The following is a 21,175-nucleotide window of genomic DNA, read 5'->3' as shown; positions in this document are numbered from 1 at the left end:
ATCAATCAGAAGATGTGACAGCATCTGCAAGCTTCTCTCAAAATGATCTATTTCTTGTCACAGTGTCTTCAGAGGTTTGCTCCGAGTGCCCATGGGGAGGCTCCGGCACTGAATCTTTCTCATGCAGTTTGATTCATGCAGGCAACATTATAGGGAACACAAACTGTACTGACAAACACATTACAAAAGTATTTATCCCCTTCCTGTTTTTATTGATTTCTTTTTGTTATTTGTCACACTTGCATATTTCAGATCAAACAAATCTTAATCTAACACAAAGATAACCCGAGTAAACACAAAGTTTAAATCGGGATTTCATTTGTTAAGGGAAATAAAGCTTTAAACCTGGCTCTCAGTGAAAACGTCATTGCTAAGCTGAGTTTTCTTGCCACACCCAGCCCTGATTACTACCATATTTTCCACACAATAAGGCGCACTTAAAATGCTTTAATTTTCTCAAAAATCAACATTGCGCCTTATTTATGAATTCTGGTTGTGCTTACTGACCTCGAACCGATTTTATGTGCTACACGGTGCTCAAACATCTGTCAAAAACGTTTTAGTATGACTTTGGTAAGCTACGAAGCCACCGCTTGATGGATTGTCGGCAGTGTTGCCAACTCCTCAGTAAAGAAAATTGCTATTGGCTGTCCTAAAAGTCGCTAGAAGTCGCTAAATGACGTCATCGCCTAATTTGCATAATTGGTCATGCTAATCTAATTGTAACCTATGTTGTTGGAGAGAGAAATAACATCGTGGAAGAGACATAAAGTGAGTAAAAAACGTCCTAAATGCATTTAGAGTTTATTTAGAACTACAAATTAAATTTATTTTAGCAATTATTGTTTTTTTTAATGTCACAATTCCAACCCTGCTCCTTTACCCGGGCTTGGACCGGCAAAAGTGACCTGAAATAGGCGCTCTGGTGGAGTTACTTTGTGTGTGTGTGTTTATAAGTAGTTTTAAACCTTGTGATCCACAAAACAGCATAAGAGTAAAAGAAGAACTGACTGCGTTACAGCACCCGCTGCTTGTTGAGAGTAAAAGCGATACGCGCTTTCACGTCTTTTTTTAGCGACTTTTTTTTAGAAAAAAAAGCTAAGTTGGCAACACTGATTGTAGGAGCATTATGGCTACCGTAGTCAGGAGCCTCACGGAGGAATCTGGGTCCTAAACTCTGTCACTTTCAGGTCCCAAAGACAAACGAACACTGCGGCATCACTGAGAGTTAAAAACTGTCTAAATTCTTTCATCTTTAATAAAACGATCAGCGTTGCTGCTTTACCAGGTGTAACAATTAAGTTTAACATCCAGGCATCCATGAAAACAGGATTTATTAAATGTAACTGAGTTAGAAGTTAGCAGGAAGTTAGCTCGCTAGCTTGATATAGCATGATACCTAAACATGATATAGCATGTTCTGACTGAGAGATTTCTGAAAAATTACATCGTACAGCTCTGCTATCACTTCCAACATAAATGAAGACAGAAAACTAAACAGCAGTGACGTTTGTAGGGTTACTGAAGTTGGGCTAGCTGCTATATAATGATGTGCTACGTGACCGCTAGCTACACAGCTATGTTAGCATAGCATAAACAGTGAAGCTGGAGGATGAACGCTAACTTTTTTCGCTAAAAGTTAACGTGAGGGTTCCTGATGGTTAGGGACAAATGTAATCGCATGGCAGGATGCTGTAAACGGACCAAACTTCAGTCAGGAGAACAACTGAGATAATCCATCCACAATACGAGGTTAGTCATTAATATACTGCTACAACATGGGAATAGAGCAGCTGCCAGAGAATTCAGCATTAATGAATCAATGGTACACAAGTGGAGGAAGCAAGAAGAATGAGCTGAGTAAAGTTTGACTTATTTGATTGTTTTGTTTTGCTTAATGCGCCTTATGGTCCGAAAAATATGGCACTACTGTTAAGTAGATGTCTTCTTAGAGTTTATGAAGACATTTCAATAACATTTTTGGTTGCCTTCTTTTTTAAGATCTACCACAAGCTGGATGACTGAGAACTTAGACACATGGAAAATAAAACCTGTGTGATAAAGTGAAGTATGGCCAAGGATCTCAAAAAGCAGCAACAGTCTAAAGAAACAGCTGAGAAACAAAGTCAGTGACATCATCATTAAAAAACATGCAAGCATGCAAAAACCTAAGAAATCAGGAAGGCCTCCGCCAGGTCAGAAATCTGAAGTTTTCCCCGATGAAGACGAAATGGATACAAACTAGATTCTCCATATTTTAAAAGCAGATAATCAGACACGTGTTTGGACTTCAGTTGTCGGGGCTTAAGAAACATTTCAGGCTTCTCAAGCTAAGCTTTACTAGACGTCAAAGTCAGACGGTCCATATTTTCAACCAAAGTGCTTCAGTGTAGCTTCTGTATGTCGAGAAAACAGCTCCCGGAGGACCAGTGGTATGTGAAACACGATTGGGTCAATAATTCGACAGGTCTTTTCTCCAGTAACCGTGCCCGAGAGATTTTCTCTTTGAGGATTCCTGGCTGAGCCACGTGGCCCCTTGTTTCTCATCAATGATAGAGAGCTTGGCAAAGAGATGATGAAACAGAATCAGAGATGGGGCTGAATGAAGACTCCCACTGTCTCAAAGTCATCTTTACGATTTCATGAATTATTCACAGCACCCCGGCTCCCCACTCAACATGCAGACACACATATGGCTACATGCAGAACGGCAAACACGGGCATGAAATCAGACATCGTGGCATTTTCACCGTTATAGTAGAAGACGGTTTACAGCTGACTTAAACACAGACCTGAATTGTCCACGTTTCATATTTTCATTTAAATCTGCAAGTTATCCAGAAGCAAACATGACAAAAACTAGAATTTGCAGCATTACTTTTAGTTTCTAATAATCTGTACTGTTTGCTAAAAAATGTATAGACCGTGCCACGTTATTACATATAGGGCTGCCACAAACGATTATTTTGATAGTCGACTAGTCACCGATTATTTTTGCGATTAGTCGACTAATCAGATCATCATCCATTAGACGTAAAACTACAGCTTATTGCACCAGCAGCATCTGCTCTTATATAACTATCATTAGCTTACAGCTTTAAGTGTTTAAGGTCTGTGCTAACTAAAAATAAAGACAAGATGATAGTTTATTAAATTTTAATGAAATTTGCAGATTGTTTCGGTGAAGTTTAATAAACTCCTTGCTATCTAAAATATAACAGGACACCGGAGTAAATTCTGGAGCATCTCACACTTCTGATAATTAGCTGTCTGCTTGAGGTTTATTCAGCTGTGTAAAAACTATAACTTTAATCTCAGCCAAACCGATTCACTCAGGAACAAATAAAATACTAAAAAAAAGCCAAACAATAACATTTTAAGTTATCTAAGTGACTCATATATATTTAACCCGAGTAGCGAAAGACGGCGGTGGGTTTGAAAATGATTTGCGGGGAGTCCGGTGTTCTCACGGCTCTAGTTAGCCTAGCCCCCGGCTCGCTATCGAGCTAGTGGGTAACAGATGTCTCCAAAAACGTCGGAGCGCTTTTGAAAATATGTGGTGTCCTGATAAACTGAGCAGATATTTGAGGTTTACACAGCTACATTCTCGCCTGAAAATATGTTAAACGTTTATTTTGTGACCCAGAAAGAATAATAAGAGTAACATTAAAACTAACTAGCTGCCGCCATTGTTGGAAACTGCGCTGGGCCGCGCTATGAATTCTGGGACACAGCTGCTTCTTCTTCTTCTTCTTCGGGGTTTAACGGTAGCTGACATCCTTGTACATGCAATGCTGCCATCTTCTGTTTCAGTCCGTTATTACACTCTTAAATCCTGCCACTTATTCCTGCGTCTTTCAGGATCTTACAAAGCTTCAAACGACGCGTCGACTATTAAATCAGTCGTCGACTATTTTGATAGTCGACGTAATCGTGACTAGTCGACAAATCGTGGCAGCCCTAATTACATAAGCCTCTAAACTATAAACAGGTGATAAATTAAAGCAGAAAAAGCTAAAAGCACCCACCCCTGCAGTGAGCACCTTCCTCAGCCCTGTTATGCTGTGTGTGTGTGGGGGGGGCTTTTCAATTCAGATGATAAGGACAGCTCCTCTCCTCTGGCATGAGGGGTCACTGGATAGCTTTATGAATATAAAAATGATGTGACTCATATGCCATGGCCTTCACAGTTTCTAGATCTCAGCCCAGTTGAATGCCCAGCCTTCATCGCTGTCATGAAAACAGCAAAGTAGGGAATCTCTTTTTAGCACTGCTGCTCCGGTTAATGCCCAGGCGGACCGGATCCTTACGAGACACCTTCATGATGGTTTTGTCCATAAATGTGTCGTCCATCTGTTTGCACACTCATGCAGTCGCTAATAAGCTGACCAAGTGTGATTAGTAACATATTTTTTGCCATGTGTGTGCTTCATGAATAAATGTATTCAGTTTCTAGGTACGACACTATTAGTGTTAATCGTGTCAACACAGACTAGAAGCAGCAAAGTGAGGAAAAAATAAGGCATCGAGGATGCAAAAGATCAGAAGATGTGTTGGAGAATTGCTTCCATTTCACCTTAAGAGACTCTTCCAGCAGAGCAGATAGAGATCAAAGGGCTGTCGGCTTCAGGCTGAACGCTTCCTCAGAAGCCCAAAACTAGCTCTTCTAATCATTTGTGCTGTCAGTGGGAGGGTTGGAGTAAAAGTTATTAATCCTTATACAAAAAAAGTGACACGGTTATTTGCCACCCCCAACTCTGCTGCTGTGGCACATCTGTCAGCACTGAAACTCTCAGCGCCACCCTGATTAGCCTTAAAGTTTAAGGCCATGTTCTCATATCAGCTGTTTAACGTTTTGTTCTTTACACGTAACGCAAACATGATTTTTTTTAATAATCCCTCAGATAAACGTCAGTTTCCTTCCTGCAGCACCGCAACGTGACTCGTATAGCAACGCTGGAATCAGTTTCATTGTTGGAATCGAGAATAAGACAGAGAGCTAAAAATAAAGGCAAACTGTCTACTGGTAACTGTTTTCAACAAAGGGGGGAAATAAAACTAAACTAGGAATGAGTAAGTTTTGTTTTTGCTTTAGTGCGTGTCCCTAAAGCAGCGAAACAGCTGTGTATAGCAAAATGTTTGGAACAGTCCCTTGAGGCTTGGAAACTAATCTCTGACTGCAATGGATTTGGGGAGTGTTAATACGATTTAAGCCTTAAAGTATTAATCCCTAAGAACCTTAAGACACTCAATGAATTTGGGTTTTGCAGCATCAACTCTATATGATAATTACCAATCAGCCAGCAAAGTTCAACTTATAGGAATGTGCACAGAAATGCTTATAAGATTGTCCCTGAGAACTCCACAGAATTAGCTATTAAATGGTTTAATTGTGGCTAATGAGCTGCTTGGTGTCGTTCTTGGAACGAGATGAGTGAGTTAAAGGCTGCACAAGGGGCTTTCAGAAAAACAGATGTTCTGTCAGTTTAATCGTGCTGATGAAAATTATTCATATGTTATCATCAATCACAGGAGATGTCTGCTAAAGCAAACTGTTTCCAACACTTTCTGCAAAGTAATAGTTTAAGAAACTTTGGGAATTCATGCTAGTGCGAGAAAGTAGCATCTCACATGCGGTGTGTCAGCATATGTGCTGCCATATATGGGCTGATGTAAAAGCATGAGCCAAAGAAATCAGAGATGGTTTAATAAGAGCAGCTATATCTCTCTGCTTTATTGGTTTATATAATGTCACCAGTTTCTGCAGCACATACACTGCAGCATTGCAGCTATGCACACAGTGGTGCCTTCACAGTAAGCTGCTAATGAGCTTGTAAAATGCATGGTTTTCCTTTCCATGCAGTTCAAACATACAGTATACAGTAACCTAGATATAAAACGAGTATACTGAGACTGAACACTGAAAAAACCGTGTCAGCATCAGACTCAAATATCCATCGGACGGGCCTCACAAGGAACGGAGATGTCATTTAAATCAGGTTATTGCACATTACCTAATGTCCCTCAGCCTCTTACAAACACCTTGATAACAATCCCAACATTTTTCTCACTGAAGTATTGTTTTCCCACAATTTAGGGGCCTACATGAAATATTACTTTGGGCAAAGGTTAAAGGCGAAACTCTCCACAGTATCCTGCCAATTCTTCAAAACCATTTAATTAATCAAAAACAAACAACAACAAATTTGAGGACACCAATATTCACATTTAGGACATAGAAGACAGATGGTTTGAAAGAGAAGTGAAAGAAGCATCTATGTCCACTGAGAATGGCCATCTTTGAACAGAGGGGCGGGGCTTATGACATCAACTGTCTGCCATCTATAATCTAGTTCTGAGAACCTTCCCAGACGCCACCTGACCTCAGGAAATCACATGATAGGGTGGGGCTAGGTGGGTTCACCCGAAACCTTGGCTGATTTTCACACCTTGGCTCGTGTGATTAGGTAGAGGATCAACAAGAGGTTCATGACCCCCTTGGGGGGACACTCCCCTAGGACTTAAGTCTGGGACTCTCCACCATTTGACCTTAGAACTGAAGAAGCTTCTCGGATGAGAGATGAAACGTCTTCAAGCAACTTAAAGAAGTCCAGACGCTTTTCTTTCCAAGCGCCTTAGACTACGATGACCTGGATGACTGAGAAGCTTCACAGACATACAACAAATAAAACAGGGCGCGGACATTCATTCGTTATTTGAATTTTACCAACCAGGTCTAAAATCTGATGGCAATTTAAATTCTGTACAACACACTAGCGAGGCAATAAAAAGCGTAACATTTTTACCTCCGAAGTTGTTTAAAGTCCATTTAGTGATGTGAGTGAGAGTGGCAAGATAATTGCTTTCCTCACTTTCTGTCAGGGCGTAAAAAATGGAGCACACACCACGCACGTGCTGTTTTGGTAATGTTTTCCAGCATTATAGCCTGTCTGCATCTAACTGATGCTTAGCCATACCTGCACAGGACCAACAAACTATTTCTGCCACTGAATTCTGCTCGTGTAATATTATTTTTCTGACCTGTTCAGAGGATCCACCACAATGGCCCGGGGGTGAGACATATTGCCTTCCAGCAAAGTCTTCCTGGTCTGGGAAGCTCTGTCCAGCCTGGCAACACTGATCGTCTTCCTGTACCCATCGTTGGTCCAATACAAGTTATTCCCAATCCAATCCACTGAGATTCCTTCAACGTTGTCAAGTTCTACAACAAAAGAATTCAACAGAACTATCAAATATATGCCACATCCTTATCTATACACACAGCTCAGCAGGATTTATAAAAGACATCAAATGTTTTATAAATGTTGTCACATCATTAAAGAACTTTGGGGTTAGTGTTATACAAAGTGTAACAAATGTACATTTTAGGCTGTTGGAGTGTGTTAAATGTAACATGACTGCACTCGGACGCACCATCTTTCAGTATAGTCTCTCTGCTGCTTCCATCTATTTTTTGCCGCCCAATCAGGAAGCTGGTGGTGTCAGCAAAGTAGACGTGTCCCAGCTCTGCGTGGTAGTCGATGGCTCGAGGGTTGACCAGGTCTTCGATCGGCACCATGTGCTCGTCACTGGACTTGATGTTCATGTCCAGGCCTCGGATGACTCCCGGACGCCCCTTACCGTAGAACAGGAAGATATCGTTTTTGGGCTCTACAAAGCAAGAAAGGACAGCGCCCTTTTTTTTACTGTTATTGTCAATTAATTGGTGTAATTCATCAGTGCTGATCCTAGCATTAAACCCTCTTACTGGCCACATTGTTCTCATATGTTTGCCAGAGCCTGGGCCATTCATTTACCCTAATGGAGCCAGTAATCAGTGCCAATGACTATACTCTCCCCCCTCAATCACAGCCCTGCTACGAAGCTGCCTTTAGCGTAAGAGAAGAAAAATGCTTGAGCAAACAGACAATTGCAATACTTACCCTGCGCTGTTTCTGAACTAAAAAAAACACGCCTGAGCAGAAAGGCAAACGGAAAGGCCCGGAAAGCTGAGGCAGCTCCTCGCCTGCCGCTCAGGGGACTTTATGTTCTCGAACCCTTTGGGATCCTCTGGAGACGCAAAGGGAGGAATGAAGGAGGGCTTCCATTGAAAGAAGCAGACCTCTCCTCACTCTTAGCCCCTACCCAGGAGACTAGGATGCTGAGGGTGAGGACCACACATGTCTCACTCCAATTTATCATTTCGTGGGGGAGATACCAACTACCCAGGAGACAATTAAGCATTGCAAGAGACCCAGATATCAAACCCCACTGTGACTGCTCTTTGAACAAGGACTACCATTTAACACTAAATCTCATTATGCTTAGGGAGATGGAAAGCACGAGCAAAAAGAGATAGTGTCATCAGAACATCTATGAGGGGGGCATAAATCAAACGTGTCACGCTTTGCCTCCCGATGCTTCGTTACCTCGATCGAAATGTGGCGGGCCCTAAAATTGTGTCATCAATTTGATCCCCTGCTTTTATTGTCAACTACACAATGTCCAGCGATTGATCAGACTGGCCGACAAATGCAGACAAACTTAAAACCTCATTATTGCAACAGTCAGTCAGACTCGCGACAGGTCGATAGCAGGACATTACTCTCAAGCGGGTGTGTATTCACCATTCGCTGTGATCGTCATCGCTGTCGGGCGAAGGCCGTGCATGCGTGGCATATGCTTGGCTCTAATATGGTACATGAGCAGAAGATCCTTGGCTGACATTAGTTCAGATTCTTTTCAATTAGAAAAACTGCCAGAGAAAACCTTTTAGATCTGTGCTCTTTAACTTTGACTCCAATCGGCTCACAGTAAGTATTCTAATAATATTTCATCCGTCTTCTTCCACTTATTGAATTTGGGGTGCTGGCTGGGTTGGGGCGGAGCCTATGCCAGCTGGCACAGATTAAAAGGTAGGCTGTTAGCTCAGAGGTAACACGGATAACCTGGAACACCAGGACAGAGCCGACCTCCGCACAGATCCCCAGCAGCTGCTTGTTATGAGCACCTCACCCCGGCGTTCTAAAATTCAGCATGTGGACTGGAAGAGCCAGGGATCGATCCACCAACCTTCAGATCAGGAGACGCCACAGCCGCCCCCACAATGATACTGGTTTTTGAAATAACATAGAGAAACTATTTCTGACATTCTGTGTCGGTTCTTTCTCTCTAAGAGGAAGTGATGTCCAGCTTGTGAGAAAATGTGCCAGCTGCTGTATTTTGTCAAAACCAAACTTCTCCCACTGCAGTTTCCAAACTCAAGTATCCCACAGAGTGGTTTAAGTCTAATCCTATAACAAACACTGGGGGCTGGGAGGTTGCAAAAATATTAGCATCTTCATAAAACACAGTTTGACTCCGCAGCAGATCTTATACTAACTTTTACAGGACATTCCATCGAAGCCCAGGCTGTAGCCCGTACGACAGCGGCAGGTCCTGGACTTGTAGCTGCCGCTCAGAAGGCAGATGTGGGAACAGCCGCCCGGCTTTCCGTATGAATCCATTTCACACGCATGACTTCTGACTGTGAACGAAATGAGAAAGAGAAATGTCAGTACTTTTGCTTGTATTTTACTCAAATATATGACAGAAAATAAAAGATACTTGCAAATATGTAGAAACTGTCCTTTACCTTTGGGCTGAGTGAGTTTATGATAAACCCGCAGTCCTTTAGAATTCCCCAGGCTGGCGAGCGTCCTGCTGTCTGCTGTGATGTTGAACCTGTGGATCTGCAGCAGCTCTGCAGAGGAACTCCCTTTGGAAGGGTCAGAGTGGATAGCATAGAGGTAGTCCTCAAACACAGCTAATGAATAAATGTACGACACCTGAAAAACAAGAAAGACCCACATTCCTTTTTTTCATCTTTCATGAAACCAGAAACACACAAAACCACAACATGAAAATAAAATAAAAGAATAATAAAAATGAATGAAGGAAGACTTGCATGAGAGGGACGGGCGATAGCTGTGGGGCTGTTTGGCAGCCCGTGCAGAGTCAAAAGCCTGACTCCACTGGGAGGCTGCTGGCCCTGATACTGCAGCCTCCATGCTACATTTAGCAGCCCGACACCCACACATAGCGACATGGCTGGATGAGCTGTGTTCACAGGAAGTGCACCTAAGCTCACTGGCCCACACTTTGACATCAGGGGCACCAAGAAACACGCGTCAGAATAAAGAAATAAATAAAAAACAAACCACTCAACCGTCTCCCCCTGTGGAGTTTGACCTCAGCACTCTACTTTCACACGAGATGCTTTTTTAAGGAACTCTCACATACTGCTTCAAGAGCTTGCAGCTCACCTATACAGCACAGGAAGCACTCAGTACCATCTGTATGAAAAACACAGAAAATACCAGCAGGGTCAACTTCATATAGAGAAGTGGATCTGCGCAGCTAACTGTAATCTCCTCGGCTCACCACAACAGCAGAGAACAACAGAGGATATTTAGATATTTTCTGAAATGACAAATTTTACTCTGTGGAAGTTTAGAAACTCCTGACTGTCAAGTATGAAGAGCTTTAAAATTATAATGCAGCGAGCAAACCTGTGGGGAATCTTCTGATGCGAGCGGCTACGACATTAAAGACCAAACACGGGCTACAGAAAAGACAGACAGCGGCAACATCGCATTTGTAATGCAAATGCAATGACATGAAGATACTCCGTCTAATGAGGGCGCGAGCAAATGAATGAGGCAATATCATGCAAAGAACACCTGCATACAGAACACGGTGCTTGATGTGTATGTTCTTCTTTCCTCATAAAGCCCGAGTATCTAGTCCAAGTTGGCTGAAAGGACCTTTTAATGAATAATCATCGTTCGTGATGAAAGGACTCAAAAGTGTGCTGCAGGAGTGAGACTACCGACACGCTCATTTGGAAGGCAGCCCCACGTGTGACTCAATTTCTTCAATTTAATAAACCATTTATTCGCCACACAAAAGCTCCTTTTGTCCAAAATGAAGAGTGAATTAAAACAACAAGCAGTGAACACGCCACCTGCCTTACAGTGATAAAGCACAGTGCCCTGAATCGGAACATTAACCAAAGAACACCCTGTAAGTGGATCCAAATCCTGATAAGAAAAGCCCACGTTAGTCCACAACGTGCGGCCCGTGGAAGGCAAAAATCTGTGCAAAGTGGCACTCACTTGGCTGCCGTGGATAACGGTGTGCCTGTTCTTGCCCTGGTAATCCACCACGTTGATGTAATCCAGGTAGGCATCGGCCCAATACACCAGCTTCTTGACCACATCCAGCGCCACAGCAGTGGGTTGCTCGATTTTATAATCGACCAGCCGGGTCCGGTTGGTGCCGTCCATGTTACAGCGCTCCACCTTGGCCACGTTCCCATAGTCAGTGAAGAAGAGCATTCTGCAGGGGAGGGGGGGTTAAATCATTAAACGAGGTAAAGGATACCATCATAGTCACAATGTGACCGTGCATCATTTTAGTAGTTTGGTTGCATTTATCCCAGTATGACAGAGTGACACTTGATCCTTACTGCCAACAATCTTAGTCTAATCCAATGTTCGTTCAAGCAGTCGTCAGCAGTTTTGTATCCACCCCCTCGAACATCGACCGCGCACTCTTGTTGAGTGTTACTACTATTGCAACTAACCAGTTGAGGTCCTTGGCCAACATTAGGAGATTTCTCAAGAGTTTGGAAACAGAAATGCGAACATATTTCATCCAATAACTGAATCCCTCAGACGGGGTTTTGCAGGAAAGCCAAACAGAAAATCCATTCAAGCAAACAATATTCAAGCATAAAATGTGACTTTTTGGAAGATCCAAGTCAAAGTTCTGATCTTAATCCAACAGAGATGTTGTGGAAGGACATAAAGTACAAAATGAATACATTCACCAACCCATGCAAATATGTAATCGAGTTTCATGTAATAGTACAACAATCTGATCAAATACAAATACAGTAAAAATGGTACAAATAGGTTAAAACACATGAACGCATTAAATCAGCGCAGAATTAATTTTAATTACAAGAAAAAAAGATTTAAAAACAGCATCGCGCTGCCTTTGAAGGCCTTGTAAAAATGACTTGTTAGACTGCTTCTCTGATACAAGCCCATAACCTGGAGGCAAATGTAATAAAAGCAGCATTTTCCATTTCTCTTTGGGTAATTTTGGCGACATTTAGAAAGCTGCAGCAGACCTCGGGGTATGTGAGCAGACACAAAATGACAATGTGTGATGCAGTGAGAAGCCAGCTTCAAAATCAATCTAAAAAGACACAGGGAGCCAGAGTAACTACGGGAGGACAGGCGTTATACACAGTGTCATTTGATTCTTACTACAGGTACTAAATTACATCACCAGAAATAACTGGAATGCTCTTCAGCAAAAGTAACTGCAGCTCTGAAAGTTTTTAAAATTGCTCAGGTATGCACATTCAGTCATTTATATGGAAGGCTTGCCCCGCTGCCTCGCTGGGACTCTGTGAGGATGGATCTCTAACAGCTTCCAGTGATAACCAGCTCCAGCCAGAGAACGACGGGAAGCCGACTTAATCTGCACAAGTCAAACCAGAGGAGAGATGGGCTGCCCTTTGAACCCTCGACCAAGCTGTGCTGAAAAACTGCCAGCATCAGCAAACCCAGCTCCCCAAACAGGTGCACCTCCACGTGGCATATCAATGTCTGCTTTCTAGGATTAGGACGGAGCCGATGCTGTATTTGTGCATTCTGCAGCTATGATGAGATCCTTGTTGGATTCTGGGAATGAGCACCTGTGAAAAAGTAAAAAGCACGGGGGCAGCGAATAAAGGCAGGAGCCTCACAGCTGGAGAATCAATGAGCAGCGTATCGGCCAAAACTACAGCAGCGTCAGGACACGGCTGGTTTCTTTCAGATCCTCTTGCACTTGAAGGAGTGTAAAATCTGGAGGCTTAATTTAAAATAATGCTCTGAACATAATTCTGTAAAAAATTAATTTATAATAAATACAAAAAAAAGTAGCGTTGCAGTGTTTGACTCTGGCAACGGCTTAAAGGCTTCAACGTTGTTTTTGTACGACAAATCTTGCACAAACATTTGCCAGAAATAGATCCTGTTGACCTTTGATGATTCCTGACTTCCTGCAACGCCATCAGCAGGGTTCCAGTCGTGACTTTAGAGATAATAAATGAAATATTTTTTACAGGATAAATCAGCATAATAACCTTGGTGATCTTTTGTGCCATCAATGCATCTTTTTATTTCCAAGTTCCTGCAAAACTGAAACAGTCCCAAAAATATAAAAATATCAGTAATCAGATTCCAGGCGACAATTTTTCTCCCCTCCAAACAAATTATTAGCATGTATAAATGCAGACTTTACTTCCATGGACGGGGCTGACGGTGTGATGCAACAGCAGGATTTTAATTATTTTATAATATCAAAGCTCGGGAGGAAACTTGCCAGCAGCGCTTCTTCATCACGGGTATACACGCTACACTAAAATAGGACTCGTGGGAGAGGACGCTTCAATTTTGTAGTGCTGATAAAAATTCTAGCTGATAAACAAACCATACCATCCATCAAACTCAGAAAAGCTTTTTAGAGAGAAGAAGAAAAGGCTGTCCATCAAGTTAAAATGCTTATCCAATAGCAAGAGAGGCAAGGATGCAGAGGGACGGAGTGCCAAACCAGGGCATATTCTATAAACACTGCTCCTCACGCTGCGCTGCTATCTAACACCTCCCTGATTTCTTTTGTTTTCACTCCATTGCTCTGGGCTGACAGACCTCTCTCAGGCTGTACCTATTTCTCACCAATTAGAGTCAGGAATAAGGCTCCGAGAGTCCATCTATCCAGCAGCCTGCAAAACCAGCTCCCTCGTGGGGCAGCGGACTCGAGACCACTATCCATCTATATCTACAGAATAAGGTTCATATGTGTATGCGAGTCATGTGTGATTACAGCACAACCACTTAAGAGCCAGCCTGACTTGGAGCACATCACAGGGAGTGCAGTGTATTCACTGTAACACAAACGAGAACAAAGAGCTGCAGCCAGCCGACTCTCCCTGCCTTTAAAAAACCAGCTAATTATTTTGATGAGAGGTTTACGGTCGTAAACAGAGGTGCTGGATAAGCGTGGATTATAAAGCAGAAATCCCCAACGTGACAACAGCGTGAATGAATTACACGTTAGGTCAAAGGTTCATTTTGTCTCGGCCTTACGAGGTCTGTCGTGACAGCTTGACGTGATCGCAGACGATTGTTTCTACTGCCAAACAGCTAAAAACAGGACGGGTATACATCGAAAAATTAGCTTTGACTGGTCACAAATACTGGAGCTTTGCTGTTCCCTGGCGAGACCGGGTTGCTGATAATAGGTTCACCGGCTGGTACAGCTGGGCCATGCAGTGTGTGTTTGTTCTGCACGCTGACACAGGAAACTCCCGAGAAATAATAAATTCTCCAACATCGTGATCACTGAGACTGTCAGCCGCACGCTCTAAATGTTAGTTTTCACTGAGAGCAGTGTGGGAATATGTTTTCTTCCACTGGTGCTGCGCTTTTTCGTTGATCTTCAGAGACAAAAATCCTGTAATGAAAGTCCTGTTGGGGCCTGTTCTTCTGTGGGATGTGAAATCAGTGAATACAAATGAATGTCTAGACAGTAGCATCACCAGTTATTCACCAAATTACACACAGAGAAAATGGCTCAGCTGAAGGACAGGAAATCATTTAAATCCCTTTATTGTAGCCCTCTTATACTCCTCCTGATAAATCTCTTGTTATCAGCACTGAAATGTAATTTTTTGTCCTTTCTCTGATATTTTTTTCCTCTGAAAAATGACACGCGGTGATAAATGAGACTTGCGTGGTGGCTTTCTGAGAAGGTATGCACTCACCCCATGAGAGGATCCAGAGCTATGCCTTTAGGATTGAGCAGGTCTAGCTGTAGGACGGTAACGCACGTGTCCCCGCCGCTGTCACAGACAAAGATCTTGTCAGTGACGCGGTCAACAAAATAAAAGTTTCCTGTCAGCCAGTCAATCGCCATCTGCTCCACATCTGCAACGGGAAAGAAGGAGACGCGTTAGATCCTCGTGTAGAACAGATGCCATGTAAATAAAATAAGGTTTCCGTGGCAACCAAAGAGACAAAAATAATGATGAAACAGAAGCAGCGGGTGGCCTGGTTATCTCGACTTTTAGTCTTTAGTCACAGATCTGAGCTGATGAGGTTTGTGGGGCTTTGCGGAGAGTTTGATGCTTTAAACTCGAAGCACGAGTTCTTTCTTTGCACGTTTGTAAAGTATCTGAAGTTATGAAGCTTTGTTTGCAAGGACACATTTAGAGGGGGACGACTTTTCCTTACAGAGGGTCTGTCGCCACTCATGTCCAATGACCCTGCAGAAATATTACTGCAGCAACCCTGCAGTATTTGCATTAAAGACGTTTTCTCCACGTCCGAGCTGAGATCAAACTGACAGCAATGTTGTTGTTAAGATTCTGTGAACAGTTTCCTGACGGCAAAGGCAAACTCTGCTACTCATGATGAATAAACTAAATCTTTATTTGTGCAGTTGTTCCAGTGCCCTTTTAAAAGATACCATGGCCATTAATAATTCTGATTAGCTTGCAGGTTTCTATGAGACTTTAACAAATGAAAGTCGAGCACATTTGTTATGAAATGGGCTATAATTCATGGGAATCTTTACTAGAGCAGAAAAAGGTAGCACTTCTGAAGCAGCGCAGCGAGCGCAGCGAGTGCAGCTCGCAGGCCTGAATGGCGATTGCAGGATAAAGATGAATTCCAAAACTGCTGAGGCTAACCTGTCGTAAGCCTCGGTGATAATGAGGAGATAGAGCGAGACAGCTCGCAGGTAAGAGAGAGAGGGAGAGAGCAAAGTACAATGAGAAAACAAAGAAGCGTGAGCCTGTGTGCGTGAGCCCCGGATGATGCTCGCCACAGGCAGGAATACCTTTTATTCGTGTGGTTAGACGGCTGTTTATCAGAAAAATGAACAAAAGAAGGACCTGATATAAACATACGCTGCAAACTTTGTTGAGTTCGTATTTCCTGTTCCCGTGTGAATCCACGCAGGCTCCTTGTCACAGCACAGCGGAGCTGCCCAGAGGACTCTGAAGACAGCACCCAGCACACACTTTCCTGGTTCTGCTGGAAATCCAGAGCCAGCGTCCCATTTGTCCTCAAGGACCTGAGCGGCTGAAGGCCGCTTCCATTTAGATGGGTGACGACGATGCGATCTGAGCCACCGATGAGAAGCGCTGGCCGGCTGTCGCCAGGATCTGAAATAAACATACATAAATCTTATCGTGGGATGACTCAGCAAAGCTATTCTGCTAGCTCAGTAAAGTTTCCCTTAAAAACAGCGTGATATGCAAAATATATGAGCGGAAAGACCATCGGAAAGTTTACTGTCTAACTGTTCAGTGTTAACCCAACCAAGGCAAACATGCACAATATTTCTAATTCCACCACTGCACAAACAAACAGCAGGAAACACTTTCAGGACAGATTTCTTGAAGCTCAAATAACAGGAAACGCAGATATGACATGTGAGTGTTCACCAGCACACACTCCCGCCTGGACTCGTGGAACGAGATCTGCGGTGGTGGAACTGAAATAAGCCTCTTTATGGGCTTAATTGAGCGTGCACAGTCTCTGACATCAGGTTCACCCCCTGAAAGGGCCCTTATTTATCCCAATCTTCAGCACAAGTTCAAGTCAAGGGCTGCCCTCCTAATATAGGTAATAAATCAGAATGTCCACTCAAATAACTGCTGGTGCGTGACGCAGGGACAAGCGTTTTTCTCCCACACTGGGGGGTAGATGAGACTTTGACCATGCGAGGCTACAAACATGTATCATGGGAAAAGATAAATATCAAAGTTATTATAAGGAATTAGAATCGTTTTATTTCAAACATGAAACAAGAGAAAAGAAAAGTTTTCATGAATATAATGTCTGCACAATGTTTATGCTGGAAAAGCAGCAGGATGACGTTCACACTTTGTCTGTTCAAATTCCATTATTTACAAATCAATATTCAGAATTCAACAGTATATAATCCATACATGTTTAACTATATACAAGTCTGCACTCATATACAACGCACGCAGCTGAAGCTCATAAACCAAAACAACAAACTACATTTTGACATAAACTAGGTGTCAGGTTACAGGATGTAGGAGCCAAAGGATGAACTCAAACAGGCAGCTTTATTACGCCGTAGCAAAAACATCCAAAAGCAGAAAACTAGAAACTAAGGACGAGAACAAAGACACTAGGAAACTAGAAACTGGGTGCAAGGATAACAAGGACCACAGAGGAAACACACAGCACATGGAAGTGGGCGAAGGAAAACACAGGGCTTAAATATACAAGGAAGTAATGAGGGAAACAGGAAGGAAACACAGCTGGACTAATCACACATAATGAGACAAGAGGAAGCAAAACTAGATGCACTGACATAGGACACAGACTTTCAAAGTAAAACAGGAAACACGAGACAATCACAAAGATGCAGACACTGAGACAGAGACACGACTGAGTGGGAAGATGAAGGGAACAAGGAGACGAAACGAGGAACACCAGAAAGGAAAAGTAAGAGAAACCAAAATCCAAGGACTAAAAATGTAACACAAGCAGAACCAAAACCCACGAATAACAAAAATGAGAGAATGTAACTAAAACACACACAGCACTGTGACACCAGGCGCCCTGTGGATGTTTTCTTTAACTTAATGACGAGGTAAAGCCAATCCTGACACAGGCGGCGGTGTCCAATCACAGCTCATGTTCACACAACATTGAGGTTAAACAACCAAACATATCCGATACACCAGGGTTACATCTGACACAACCACGTGACACTAAATGTCTTTAACAGGTTCAACTATCATCTACAGAAAGTACCGATAACTGTATTTTGCATATATTAAATAAAGATGTTTTCAACATCATATTTGCACTTCAAACATTTGTAATCGAGTAGAAACGAAGAGCATACGGGTGTCGTCACATTTATGTTAGGAGAAAGTAAAACTCACTGAAGTCAGAGTCAAAGCAGAGATTAAACCGAGATTAAATCCCTAAAAAGAAAAATGTGCGCTTCAGAGTCCCGACTTCAATCTTACACTCGCTGCGTTAATATGTTTTTCATACCCTGCTGCTCCTCATCTCCTGGCCTCTGAGAGCTCTATCAGGAATTTATATTCATGAGCTTTTACAACTAATGGTAACCCCATAGTTATCCTTGTACCACTATTGCTCTCTGCTAAATTAATATTAATGCATGTGAGCATTGGGTTCAGTTAAGTTTATGGGTAATCATATTCAGTTTATTCTTGGTAGGACACCAGTCACCGTGATTAAAAGCTGCACCAGCGGCGTCTCCCCAACAAGACGTGTTGGGCCTCCAGCTATTTTCAACCCATATGCGCCAAAGTGGCAACAACCCTAAAAAACACGGGCACGGACGTGTAAACTACACAACTCAGGACTATTTACACACCGCACTCACCAAAACACAATAACTCTTTGATTTGTCTAATTTCTACAATAAGTAGCTTGCTTTCCTCACTGGGGCAGATTTGTTAGCAGCATCGGGCATTAACATAAATCACGGTGATGTCAGGTATTGTCTCTGCACAAAATACTCCAGACTGCACCCACTTAAAATCTCATGCTCATTAATTTGATCATTATCCTGGGTTGACCACATCCAGCCGTCCCCGTGTGGTGATGGATGTGGTCATCGCTCAGTCCCATTAATCTTGCACTACCAGTTCTTGTGAAAAGCGAGGAGACGATAAGCCGGGATTCCACGTCTGAACGAGACAGAACGCGTACGCTGTGCTAATTATGATGCAAGCGTGCCACTCACCTTGTTTGGCTTTGCACGATATCCTGTTGGGCTGCAGGATGTACCCTTCTGTGCAGCTGCATCTGTATGACCCGTAGGTGTTGGTGCAGGTTTGGCTGCATGCTCCATACATGGCACATTCATCATGATCTTATGGAAAACAGGAAGAGAGTCATTTGTAACAAATTAGGTGCTCAAACATGACCCAAATACATAAAGTATACTTAATGCGGCCTCACTCTGGCACCTCAGGTATAATTATTTTTATAAGCAATGCGCTGCGCTGTAACGGCGCTTTCTCACGCCTCCCCCAGCAGAATCAAACTCCAGCAGCACTCCCACTTTGTGAAACTTTTCCTTTCCATAATTATGCAATTCTACGCACAAGTTATGTGCAGAATTCAAATAATTCAGTGCAACTGTAGCAAAATCATGTCCTGTGCCCCACACCATGAAGAACATAAAAAAAGCACGAAGTATTTGTATACATGTGTAAGGATGTGTGTGTGTCTGTGCTGTGCATGAGGCCCAGATGGTTCTCATATAGGCAGCAGCTCCTGCTTATTCAACTGAAAGAAGTGTGGCCGAGGGCAAAAGGAGAGACTTGCACGGAGAGGAGGGAGGAAAAGGGGGGAGCGCTCCATGGCAGGAGGCCCCACCAGCGGTGCAGGATCCTACCTCTGCAGCTCGTCCCGTCCTCCCCAACCTCAAAGCCGTCAGCGCAGAAACAGAAGGTGCCGTTTCTAGTCATGACGCAGCCATAGCGGCACCGGAGCTCGTGGCAGGCTGACAGCAGCTCTGCAGGGGGGACAGGAAGAAAGGAGCAGAGAAGAAAGGCCATAAATGAGTAGGTGGAATAGGAACTTACTTCTTTGATTATTCAAGCTGCCCATCACAAGTTTGCTTCGATCATTCACTCAATGAATGTAAATGACAGAAATTACAGACGCTCCAATGTAAATGTTAGCTACGGTATCTCTACAGGAAGGAACGAGCTGAAACAAATGTCACTGTGTTGATTATTAAATGTCAAACAACACGGGCCGGAGGAGACTGAAGACATCAGCATTTAAATAACATTAAACTGCATGTTTCATAAGTCCGATATAAACGATCAGACTTATGAAACGAAAACATATTGACAAACTTTGTATTGTTAACTCGTCAAGTGACAAACGGGCTGGTAACGGTGCTCAGGAAGCCAACGCTGTCGTGTTGTGATGGGTTATGATGCTCTGGATGGGAGAAAAATGGCTAATTATGGCGTGATGAACATTCAGCAGAATAAAAACGAATAAATGGCACAGTGGGAAGAATAACCCTCGAAACAAAGCTTTAATAGGGCAAAGACAGATATGTCACTGCTGAACATTAATTAATGTCAACTTACAGCCCCAAAGATAAAGGACTGTATTGATTGTGCTCCGGCTTTCCTGCGCTAACCATTTCAAGACATTATGAAATGCTGCTGCAGACCGATTCATTTCGTGACAGGTTGCATCCACATTCAGTAGCATCGTGGGAACACAATGACAGTCGGAGCTCGAGTTATCATTACTTTCTAAATGATGGTCTTTGGGGGGGTTTTGTTGTAATTTTGTTATTTTTAAGATCTTGATGAGTTACCAGGAGTTGGTTTTTCTTGCCGGGGAGAGGGAGGTCTGGGCCTCTCTGCTGCCCCCGCGACCCGGCCTCGGATAAAGCGGATGAAGATGGATGGATGGTTTTTCTTGCTAGCTCAGTGACCAATTTCACAACGCTGATTTCAAACAGTGGAGATAAATATCACCAAAACAAGCAGATGATCTTTGAATATGACATTATCATTGTCAGTAACATATGCAACACATGCTGAACCTGTAAGTCTTCAATGGTTGAATTGATTTTAATGAGGTCATAATAAAACGTCTCAGTGTTAAACTCGACTTCGGTGAGCAAAGAATAATTTTACTGACATTAAAATCTCAGAAATGGCTGCTGTGGTCCCACAGCGCTGAGCTTTCTCTGTCTTTGCTTCATAAAGCCTCAGAAAGTTTGACTGACAGGCAGCAGAACTTAAAATGACTGAATTTTTATTTGGGGGCAAACAAAGCGAGCAAATACAGAAGTATTAAAATGGTGAATGCTCAGTGACCTTTGGACCTCCTCCCAGGCTCATGGTGGTGAAAGACTTCTGGGATAATAAATAAACAGCTGCATTATGAATCCAAAGAAAACAAAACATCTAAAGTTGCTTTTACGTGCTTAAAGGACGTGCGTTTGACATTAGTCGTATTTTCAGGACTCGACACACCAGAAGAGTGCAAGAATTCTAATTTGTGTTGTACAG

The 21,175-nt window shown here is 42.9% G+C and overlaps 1 protein-coding gene across 2 annotated transcripts in view; it reads right to left on the bottom strand.

Moving 5' to 3' along the window:
- lrp1bb (low density lipoprotein receptor-related protein 1Bb) overlaps nucleotides 1-21,175 on the bottom strand; it is a 262,406-nt gene that overhangs the window by 130,639 nt on the left and 110,592 nt on the right. For both annotated transcript variants that reach the window (XM_076875387.1, XM_076875388.1), the window contains 9 exons: nucleotides 19,525-19,644; nucleotides 18,868-18,996; nucleotides 16,010-16,267; nucleotides 14,864-15,026; nucleotides 11,157-11,379; nucleotides 9,635-9,827; nucleotides 9,383-9,526; nucleotides 7,435-7,671; nucleotides 7,042-7,222 (listed from right to left, as the gene is read on the bottom strand). In XM_076875387.1, coding sequence (XP_076731502.1) covers nucleotides 7,042-7,222; nucleotides 7,435-7,671; nucleotides 9,383-9,526; nucleotides 9,635-9,827; nucleotides 11,157-11,379; nucleotides 14,864-15,026; nucleotides 16,010-16,267; nucleotides 18,868-18,996; nucleotides 19,525-19,644 — 1,648 coding nt within the window. The remainder of the gene's footprint in view (nucleotides 1-7,041; nucleotides 7,223-7,434; nucleotides 7,672-9,382; nucleotides 9,527-9,634; nucleotides 9,828-11,156; nucleotides 11,380-14,863; nucleotides 15,027-16,009; nucleotides 16,268-18,867; nucleotides 18,997-19,524; nucleotides 19,645-21,175) is intronic.

The sequence above is a fragment of the Maylandia zebra genome, linkage group LG16, assembly GCF_041146795.1.
Source record: "Maylandia zebra isolate NMK-2024a linkage group LG16, Mzebra_GT3a, whole genome shotgun sequence".
NCBI lineage: Eukaryota > Metazoa > Chordata > Actinopteri > Cichliformes > Cichlidae > Maylandia > Maylandia zebra.
This window is presented reverse-complemented; position numbering and strand designations above follow the sequence as displayed.